Here is an 11512-nt window from a genome sequence, read left to right on the forward strand (position 1 = left end):
CGTTGCCAAGGCAGTTACTGGTGGGGTTTTGATGGCCCACTTGATACAGATTCCCAGCGCCCAACCAGTAAATGCCTTTTAGATCCACATAGTGAAGTTAGCACTTCCCAAGCATCAATTAACATTTCATATTCCAGCAAGAGAACAGCATGATCAGCATCTTATCAAAAAGAAAAAAAAAAGTGATGCACACACATAGTTACACTCAGAACCAAATTTAACCCCAGTACCATGCCACTGATATCAGCAGGCAGCACCAGGAATAAGTCTAGTCTATTCAGAGCAAACCCCAGAGTTGGGTGAAATACAGCAAAGGCTACTGAATGCTTTTGGAAAGCAGTGTCACCAGAAGCTGGGGACTCTGCAGGTACAGCAGATGAATCAGACAAGACTTGCCCAATATACTCCATGCACTTGGCAGAAAATCTTGGAAGGTCAATTTAAACTTTCAAAGAAACCATTGTATTAATCACAGACAGGTTTTAGAGACTGCAGCACTGTGCGGTTCCCAGTTGACTTATTCCAGCAGCAACAAGACTTGTCCAATTCAAATTGCTTTCTAAATCAGTAATTCAGAGCATTCAGGAAATCTGATACAAGGTGGCAGCCACTGTTCCTCTGAGCCTTCTGGAAACTGCATCTTTGTTGCAGAAAAAGCCCTGCAGCCTAGGAGGAGGCGGCTTGGCAATTCAGTAGCCTTTGTACATTAAAGTGGGATTTCCATACAAAAGCAATCTTCAGGAAAAGGAGACTTGAGAAGAGTCGGCTTCATCACCATTTTCTTTTCCTTACCTTTTGGTTAACAATCACAGAACTATAGGAGCATTCTGGAGAGGCCTTTCCGTCCACAGTCAATCCTCTGACCGCTTCTGCGACAAATCAGTAACGCCAACTGACTTCCAAATGTGCTATTTTGCTAGAGGCAAAGTACAACTGCACAAGCGTGGTTCAGTGCAGAGTCCAAAGGAAGGAGAATCTTCATGATAAAGCACAGGATCGTGGGGAAAGAAGAAAATTTCTTCTTTGAATGCATCTCAGCACGGTTGCATGTTCTAATTTTTAATGTGTCTCTGTATGGAAGTCTCACTTTAATATCAAGAAATAGTTGAACAGTGTATACCCATCCTTTGGCTAAGAAAGATGAATATTTCTTGCACCTGACACAGGATTTATGACAAACACTCACTTTGCTGTCTGCAGTTCAAGCAAGTATTAGGGACCCAATCATGCACAATAAGGCCGTTACACCACTTCAGTGCTCTCTTTAATTAGTACCAAAGCATTACAGATTAATCACGTGCAGTCAGATTCAGCAAAGTGCTTGGTCAGAGAAGTTTAATGCAATGTAGTTTTACCTTCCTAAACTGGAGAGAGAGAATCTGCTGCTTGATAAGCTAAGCAAAAAACAGCATACAAAACCATTAGACAGAAAAGCATGGAAAGGAGCAGAAAGAAACAAACCATTATAGAGATGCATTAATGATGAGTCGTTTTGCACAGGTCAGAGTTCCTATTAAAAGAAGGTACAGCTGCCTTACTCAGGCTGACTGCCAGGATGAGCAAGCTGCATAGTAAATGGTAATCAAAGGCTGTAAAAATGAAATGGTCATTAACAACAGAGAATAAATGTAAGGACACTTATACAAGTAGGTTTCCGAGAAGCAGCACCTGAGCCTTCCATGCACCATCTGCAGCTTTGGGCACAAAGCAGGCAACTTCATCTTGGAGACGTTCAATGAAATGGCACTCAAGAGTGCAGATCACCACAAACTCATTTCTCCGCTGACAAGGAGATCCACATGTTCCTTTGCAGGAACATGTCACAACATTAACCAATTCAGAGAATAAAATGAAATGCCAAGACTTACACTGGAGACACCCATCAGATGAGCTACTTACCAGTGGCAGCCAATTCTCCCAGAGAACCATCTCCAGGGATGGTTCGTGCCCCTAGCCAAACAGCCACGTTGCCATTCTGTGGCAGCAGCTCTTGGGAGGCTGTAGGAAATAACCTCTTAGCACAGACCTGCAGCAGTGAGGAGCAGTTCATTAGACTATGCCCGAGCTCACCTACACGGCAGTCAGAAGCATAAAACTAATCAGGTACTAGCTAGTCAACAGTACCCAAGCTAAATGGTTTAATCACACCGAGATATACATTAGTCATGTCTACACTACAATCTCACCATATAGCCTCAGAAGTGACCACAGTGTAGACACATCCTTGGGGAATTCCCTGTAGGAAATCAAATGCCCATGTTGGTACAAACCTTCTCAGCCTTGTTCACTTTAGACCACTATGAAACAACCAAACTTCTCTAGTGCTTTATGACAATGCTATAAGAGACAGCATGAAGTAAGAAAGGTTCATGTCTTCAGGTCTTCTGTCCATGACCAGATATGAAATGACCAGATCTCTGTGACTGGGAGTTGCACAGAGCCCAGAAGTCAGCAGGACTCAAAGTCTTGTCCTAAAAATGACCACAGAGGTTTTCTGAAAACTGCTCCTGCCAAACATGTAGCACTTCCACTTGTGAAGGCAGTCTCCACACGACTAGAAGAACTAAAAAAAAAGCAGGAAGAAGTACCAAGCCTTTAAGGTTTTTGTTTTTTTTTTAAATAATTGCACACAGAGACTTTTACTGGAACAAAACAAAACCTCTGAAGAGCTCTAATTCTTCTCTGTCAGATCAGAGAAACAAAGACAGTTTAGACAGGGGAATACAGAAGTCTTAGCTGCTCAGAAGTTGCTTTAACCCAACAAACATGGGTGGCACTTGCCCTCCTGGCAGCAGCTTCACCCTCTCCACCCCCAGGTGCACATTCTTGATCGTTCCCCAGTGCCAACACCGGTGTTCACGCAGCCAGAGGATGAGCAGATCAGGAGCTATCTGGCTGGAAAATAAAACACTAACCTTAACAGACTGACAATCAGCTCCCTGATCCAACTCAGCATGCACTGTGCCGGCCCACAGGAGAAGTCAGATTAATGTAACAGAGGACCTGCAGCCTTCGACTTTCCAGTTGAGCCCCAGTACCTGAGGCATCCCTTTGAACACCAAGTCCCTTCCAGATTTACAGGGCTTTCCTTGCGTTACTTGCCTTACTGATCAGCATGCCACCTTGTCCTTGTCGCTCCCAGCCACACTAACAGCTTAGGAGAGCTCAAATTGCACTTTCAGCTGCTCTTCTCCCTGCTGTGACCCCCCTCCAAAGGATCCGAGCTTCCCATTCCCCATAACTCTCCCAAGCGCAGTCTTCCTGGGCAGCCCTGGGAGATGATGGCACTGAAGCACTTCGTCCTTCTGAAATGTTCCTGTGCTCTGGGCTGCCCCAGGGCAGCTCTAGCTGGCTGCTAACCAGGCAGAGATGTGATGAGTCTCGTCTCCCAGTTTTTCCAACAAGAAAGGGACTCAAACATTTTGCATGCCATGGCAAAGAAAACTGTCTTTTTGACCTCTAGGAGTACTAAGGACATGGACATCACTTGAGGAGCTAAGAAGGAAGATCCTAAAATGCTTGCTGGAGAATGCTAGCATAGGCTTTTTTTTTTTTTTTAAAATGATGCTTACTTGCATAAGATAAATGGGAAGGAGTCTTTTCTTTGTTGCAAAGCAAATCACTCAAAAGACAAGAGCCAGAATAAAGGGTGCCTGTATCACAACTCCCTAGTGTTCGTGTATGTGATCATGTAATTAAACACTGTTCAGTGATCAAGTAATTAAACACTCTTCAGTACTTTTTCAATTCTCAGTGCTGAGCACGCAACCCAGGCTTTATTCACTGCACATGCTGAAACACAATGCTGAATATTGGACTGATCGTCTCTTGAGGGGCCTCAATATTATCACACACACAAAAACAGAAACAAAGAGCCCGAGTACTAATTCAAATTTAACCTCAATATTCTAAGGAGACAAGCAGAATTTTTACAGATTAGAGACTTACACCCAGAGAGAGGAAGATCAAATTCTAAAAGCTTCAAATAAAACAGGCCTGCCTGCAAGCAGCTGTTGTTTCACCTCATTTTAATTAAGTTTACCATATCCCCACATAGGGCTGCACCAACACATCTACATCAGGCTCTAAAGCAATATATTAACTTGGATAGCTGGGACTTCCAAGCAAGGCATGCCAGATGCCCCAGTAACGGTGTGCCTAGTTTGGGATACTGACAGTCCAAGCTCAAAGTGTATCCTCAATTCTCCATAGAGATTTGTTACTGTACAGAGTACAGGATTCAGCTAACTAAGTGCAGCATCTGCAGAGGATTTGTCTCCTCTGGGCAAGCTTGGGGCCTGTTATAATCAACGGATCAAGGTAGCAACTCATCTCATCCTCAGTGTTGCATCTAAAGCAGGTAAATCACAGTCTAAAAGTGTTAGTTTCTCTCCATTGGAGGAAGGGAGCTCTGGCTGGTTAGCTCAAAGAGGTCAGCTCTTAGCATGTCTAAAACCAGTGGAAGGAAACCCACCTTGGGTATCTAGGAAGTGAAGCACAGCTTAAGAGCTAGCCATAAAAATACCGATCTGGTTATTAACTGCCATATCACTGGACCATGAGAGTTATACCCCCTACTATTTTTCTGGATAGCTTCTACCTCCCTTAATTCTTCTTTAAATTCTGTTTCATCAGATACTTTCAATCTTCTACAGATGTTTATCATCCTCTTATGGCTTTTAGCCCTTCAACTATTCATAATCTTCTTTGGAAATGAAGACAATCTTTCCCCTATTTTTCCATGCACTTACTGAATTTCAGTCTTGCTGCAAGGGTAGGAGGCAGAACTGTCATGCACACTCACTTTCTAATCACTAAAAATATTGCTCAATTGATGCCCTGTGCCGGTACACCACCTCACTTATGCTGAAAAGTTAATTGCTTTAAAAACATATAGATTTTAAACCCAGTAGCTTTTCTAAGCCCTCTCATGCAATCACTGCATGAAATTCTCTTTCCTCATTTCTTTTCCCCTTCAGATAATGAAATCCTTCTCCTTCCAGCTCACATCTTCATATGGAAGTCAACAGCGGCTTAGGAGACACTAAAACACACTTCACGATGGCTCCCTACTCACGTGTACAAGCACATGCACTTGATCTGCTTGAGCTGCAGAGACAATAATACATTTCAGAGCTCTTAACGGCATAAAAATTTGATTGAGCCACACTAGCTGCCCAGTGCAGCAAGTAAAGCAGAGAAATGTGTCAATGACGGCAAGACTGAGAACTCTAAATTACGTTTTTAGGGAAGTGTTATTGGCCAAAAGCTCCTTAGATCAAGAACCCACCAAGAAGAGGGCAGCACTTCCATCTTAAGAGCAGGACAGAGGGCTCACCCTGACAACCCTTTGCAGACTCTCCCCACTACCGGCATTCTGATCCATGATATTACTGGGCATGCTTTGCACATGCAGACTTCTAGGGATAAGATTTCACATGAACTTCTCCGCCTCCAAGGTTAACGCTGCTCGAGACAAACACAAGCCACTCCGAACATTTTCTCAGCTGTCCGTAGCTAACCATTTTAGAATTTAAAAGCCAACAATGAAGCTTTCATGTACGTGTGGTTATGCCTAAGGCTTCTTTCCTGCTGTGTGCCCCGCTTCTTATCAACCACTTCATGCACACACAGAGCAAGTGTGTTTGTATTTCATATACTGTGGCAATAATTATCAGCAATCTTGTGACAGAGTAGCTATGAGTGCTATGGAGTTGTACAAGACACATTGTTATTTTACAGACTGGAAAAGGGACGTATTGAGTCTTTACTTGTCAAGGTCACAGAATGAATTGATGTTACAGCTGGAGAAATAAGGCATTTTCCTGCAGGTAATTCACTTTGAGCTGAGATGAACATCGAACTGCATGTAAACAATTTAGAACTAGATTTCATTAACAGAGAGGATAGAAGACAATAAATATATTAAGTTATATGTTCCTGTATCAACCTGTGACACTCTGAAGATGATGCAGATCTGTGTAACTGAACTCTAAGGTATTACTGGTTCGGCGGTCCAAATTAGCCTGGTAGCTAGCTGAAAGAAATCAAGGAATCAGGAAGTACAACAGAAAGCAAGGCAAATATTGTACAATGAGATGCTCAGATAAACTGACATCTTTCCGATATCTCACTGAACTCACTCTGCTTAGTGGGTATAGGTTGGAAAATAAGCAAGGTGAAAATATAGTTGTCCCTGTAACAGCTCTTCTACTTTGCACTCCTTGGATAGGCCTATAAAATGCGAGATGGAGTCAGCGCGAGACAACAGCAGCTTTGTTCATCTGAGACCTCCCTTCTCTAGCTGAGACGGAGTGAGGATAAGAGCAGATTTTAATCCTGTCTCCTGGAAATCGCCTCTGCTGTGGCACGAGAGATGCCTATTTCATGTGAGACCATGCCACTCCCTTCCAAGCAACACGAAGGGATCCCAGGCTCTGGAAAACATCTTTATTTGTGATGGTTCCAGAGAAGAGCAAAATTCACACCTGCAATATATTTTTTGCATTTTAAAAGCACACAAAGAGCACTGTTTATCCAGTTCCACACCTTGATCTATCAGTCCGTACTCAGTTCAATGTGACTTCCTCTAGCAGATACAGTCAGGGTGCTTTAGAAAGGGAGCTGATAATGCAGCTTGGGATCACTACATGACATAAAACTGCCAAGGAGTCCCATTCAAACAGGACACCACTGTGCAGGTAGTTATACCAATAGCCTACCAATACCTAGAGAGCCTACAGACTAGAGACTGACCCATTAATACATTTACTTCTGCCATTTGAATGAGTACCAGGCATGCCTTCTTCCAGGGTTTGAGACACTTCGGTCAGACAAGACAGAAACACTGAATTCCCTCAGATGCCTCAGTTGCTTTCTTATCAGAGATTTATACCTCTTATTGGCAAAAGCAAGGTCCCATAAGAAGTTACAGATGTCAAACTACTGAAGAGGGAACTCCCCTGAACAAGAAGCTAAGCATGCTTTTCAGGAACTAGGTACTCTTGTGTTTTCAGCTCACTTGATTATAGTAACAGATCTTCCACCTTCATTTGATATTATGTGCAATACAAGAGATACAAGATTGGGAATAGTTCTTAGCCAGAAGAGCCAGATGCTTAGGGGAAAAAATATATATACATATATATATATATATATATATATATATCATTGCAAGGCACTCTCCTGAGCTGAACTACCACAAGTAAAGATAGTTGTCCAAGAAGAGATCAGAGGCAATGTCACTATACTCTATAAATATCCACATAGATGAAGCTACGACAGCAGAAGGATATTCAAGCAGGGAGGCAATGGTTTAGCAAGACCTCAGGGCAGACATCTGCATTAGATGAAAGGCACAAATTGTTTCATAACAAGACAACAGAGTAATTTGCCTAGGACTTGGATGAAGCCTCTGTCACAAGTCTACAGAAAATTACATCTCTGAACTAGATACTCTCCAAACTCAGAGAGTTCTTACAGAAAGGGTACCAAAAGAGATATCTTGAAATCGTGGGCCACAAATGCAGCTGAGGCAGACTCTGGACAGGACTGGCAGCTTTTGTTCTCACTTTGAAGTAATTATAGCTGAGTGCTTTGAGACAGAAGAATTTAAAAAAAACCCGCCAACTGCCATGGCAGAGGCAAGTCACCAAGTCCTGTACCTGCCACTCATGTTGTCCATTATGGGGTATACTAAAGATAGAGGAAAGCCAGGAACTTACTGTCACTGAACTAACTGTTTCAAGGGAAACGTTCTTCTTAAAGAGCAGCTCCCAAGGGCACAAAAAGTAAATATCCTCAATATTCTCTGCAATAAGGGATGGATGTTCTCTATATGACAATTTTCAATACCTCTAATCTTTTGGCCTCCATAGTACCATGGCGAATTTCTACAAGTTAAAATCAGGAAAAAGCACGCACTGGTTTTCAAATTAGTATCCTTTCAATCTACATAATATCCCTTTCTTCCTACAGAATTAGACAAAGTAAGATCATCCAGGCTATTCTTTCTACACAGTTCATTAATGCAACTGTATAGACGAAACTTTCCCATGAGGCTCCTCAGAAGTAAGGATTCCTAATCTCATTTTCTGTTCATAAAGGCATTTCCATGCCTTTAAGTACCTCTGCCGTGTCACTATTCACTTTCTAGTGCTTTGTTCTGAGACAGAGTAAAGAGTGGACATAAAGACTTCAGTTAAATATACTCTATAAATATATATGACAGCAATAGAGAAGCCTGAAAAACACTTTCTTCGGAGCAGAATATCCACTTTGCTTCCAACCACCACATCAGCCTCCAATTTCAATTCTGTGTCTGTGTCTTATGTCTTCTGCTTCCATCAGCTTCAAACCCACCAAATTCAAGTACATTCTGCATTAAAGAAAACTGCTGAATGTTATCTGCATTTCACTCATCTTGCTTTTCAAACGCTCCCAGGGAAGCTCTCCAGATGTTTCTGCATTTCATTAAACTCAATTGCCTTCTGAAAGTCTTGCTACACAATTCCACTCGTTTGCTTTTCAGCACTGTTAGGATGCATTATTTAATTATATGACAAAAAGCCCCATTTCATTCGAGCCCTTACCCTGCATCACAGACAACAATACAGTTTACTGTGAATTTCCGCAGCACCTGGCTCAAGTCTTCAGCACTTGCAGATACATCCAGGGCCATGCAGGGAATGAGACCTTTCTATATTACTCCCTCCTTTTTTGTCAGGGAAACTGCAAGCTATGTTATGAATAGAAGAAAAACGTCAGTTTTGCTGTTTAGAGAGTATCTTTCACTGCTGCTTACAACAGAAAGGGGCAGCCACTGAAGTTATAAGGCAAAATGAAATTGCCTTGCCATAGGCTTTGATGACCAAGTACATAAACAAGTTGAAAAAGGGATTGGCCAAACTTGTGGAAAATGAATCTACTGAGGATTAAACATGGCAATACACCCTTGTCTTCAAAAGCATAAGGCTCCCACACTTGGAAATAGGTGTTCACCCACCATACAGTACTAGCATGACAAGTTCAAGATGTTCAGGACTCAGAGGCTTGCAGACACAGGCTGGATTTACTGTGCTTGAGCTGCAGAGTCAACACATCCGGAACACGTCACACTTGCCGCATGTGAGCTCCACATTGCTCGGCACTTTCCTCAGTGGCCATGAACAAAGTTTCCAGGATTTGGGGAACCCAGTTTGGAGCACTGGAGATGTTACCTGAAGGAGTGATGAACCCTCCTTTATGAACAAACTGATTAAAGCTTCAATGTGAACATACTTGGTGGGGGGAGGGGGGGGAAGGGGGAGAGAGACAAGCTTTAGGCAACCAAAAGGCCTCAACAGCTTATTTATTAAGGACTTTTTAATCAGTACAAGGAAGGTATTGCACTCCATTACAGATTTCCTCTTGGATTAAGTACAGTCTGAAGTCACAGATTGGTTGTAGACACCATATGAGCATTAGCTGGTGCTGAAGATGCCGTGGTATGTAATTAGCTTGCACAATAGGGTACAAGCACAAAGGTTCTGAAATAAGCAACTTAACTTTGGCATTGTTCAAGCTTGAACATCTGACTTCACAGTTGGCATCTTTATCTTTTTTGATCCTATTTATTTATTTTCACATCTCAGATTCTTTGAGGCATAAATCCTTGACATGCTGGAAGCCAATCACTCATAAAACATCATTAAGGAAAAGGCACACTCATTTTAAGAGCATACAAGTTGAGAAGTAGGGAATTCTAAGTAGTTTGTAGGCTTTATTTTGGCTGACTAATCAATTAGCAGTGCCTTTGTCTTTGCTGGCATGTTTTCTTGCATTTGGTAACCTCAGTCTAAACTGGCAACGTATTTAACACACCTTCTCCCATGAGAGAAGAGCTTTATTGCTACCATAGACCTTCTGCCTAAAGGCACTTCTAACCCAAGAATGTAGTTCTCATCACTACTTAGTCCATATCTACATTGCAGAAATACTTTTTGGCAATAAGATAAGGCGCACACACACACCAGGCCTCTTGCTTAGAGCCTGGTGTCAATAACACACAAGCAGCTTCACTACAATGAAGCCAGGGAAGTCAGAGCACTATCCCGTACACGAGTTTAACTTGAGTATACCAAAGTAAGAAGAGACACAGAAGCTAGTGTCCATCAGGATTTTACAGCAAGATAGTCAACTTTACATACCTGCCCTGTTATAGAAAGATGCACAACAGTGACAATCCCTGCCCCAGCAACAAAAACAAAAATACATCCCCTTTCTGGGAAGTGACAAGCTAGTCCTCCTCTTCCAGGCTACAGCAAACAAGCACTAAATTGTTTTTGAGAACCCAAGCACCAAACACCAATGCAGCTCCCCCTCTCCTGCTTTTTTTAATCTTGGAAAAAGTCTCCAGCGGATTGCAGACACGTCATTTCTAGTTCTGTGTGCTGGGACGATTCATCTTCAGAAAGAAGAGACGCCTGGATTGTGATACGATTTCAAGTTCAATCATCATATCAGTTTGTTTTAAACTGAAGTATTGCCTCACAGTTTGGGGGGGGGGGTGGGGGGGAAGAAGAAGAAGAAATCACTGATCACACCAGCTTGCTCTTCTCCCACAGTACAATCAAGAACCACAGCAAGCGTTTTCCCATCCTGCAGTATGAATACTACTTACGAGTTCAGAGCTTTGGTAGCAGCACTTCCATTTCACCTTTAAATTATTTTTGAACAACTCAACCTTATTTCCCATCTCTTCTGCCTTTCTTTTTTAACTACTCAAGGCGTCTGGGCTCTCTACCATCCTTTGAGATCTTGTTCTCAGTCAGTAGCTCCTTCCCACAGCCCGAAGCACCGACGCAGGCACCAACGCAGCGGCCTTGAGCCCCGCTCCGCCGCCCCAGCTGCCTCCCCGCCACCCCCAAGCTCTCGCAGCTCTCTAGTTTTAGTCTCTCTTACAGTAGTTTTACTCAAGCTCCCATGACTAAACGCCGGCGAGACGAGGGAGCTGTCCCTTCCCGCCCGCGAGCCCCCGGAGGGGGGGACCAGGGCAGAGCCGCGGCCGGAGCCGCCGGGCTCACGGTTCAGGCCCTTCAAGCCCCAGGCACGGCGGCCCTGGCCCCGGCTACTCCCGCCGGGCGGAGGCGCCACGGGCCGGGCCGCAGCGGGGCCGCCGGCGCGGGGCTGAGCGTCCCCCTGTCCGTCAGACACGCAGAGCGGAGATATTTTTAAGTAACAAACGTACTTTTTTATTTTAGAAACAAAAATATCGTTTTCGGCTTAACAATAGCCGGATCTCGCTGAATGAAGCCTTTGCATATTTTCCTGTTTTAATTGGTTGTATAATAAACAGTCCTGACCCCGCACTCTCTTTTCAATGAGTTCAGGGTGAAACGCGGACCATGGGACTGGAAATGACTTTTTCACCACTTAAAACACGGACAAGAATACCAGGAATCCGGCGGCACTAAACAGCCGCACCGGCGGGGCGGGGGAGGCCCGGGCAAGGTGCGACTTGCGTGCGCGCTCC

The 11512-nt window shown here is 43.5% G+C and overlaps 1 protein-coding gene across 1 annotated transcript in view; it reads right to left on the bottom strand.

The window, feature by feature from the left end:
* ALPK3 (alpha kinase 3) overlaps nt 1-11512 on the bottom strand; it is a 34838-nt gene that overhangs the window by 23013 nt on the left and 313 nt on the right. The window contains exon 2 of the mRNA XM_026068354.1: nt 1356-1394. Within this exon, the coding sequence (XP_025924139.1) occupies nt 1356-1394 (39 nt within the window). The remainder of the gene's footprint in view (nt 1-1355; nt 1395-11512) is intronic.

The sequence above is a fragment of the Apteryx rowi genome, unplaced genomic scaffold (assembly GCF_003343035.1).
Source record: "Apteryx rowi isolate R43461 unplaced genomic scaffold, aptRow1 scaffold_27, whole genome shotgun sequence".
NCBI lineage: Eukaryota > Metazoa > Chordata > Aves > Apterygiformes > Apterygidae > Apteryx > Apteryx rowi.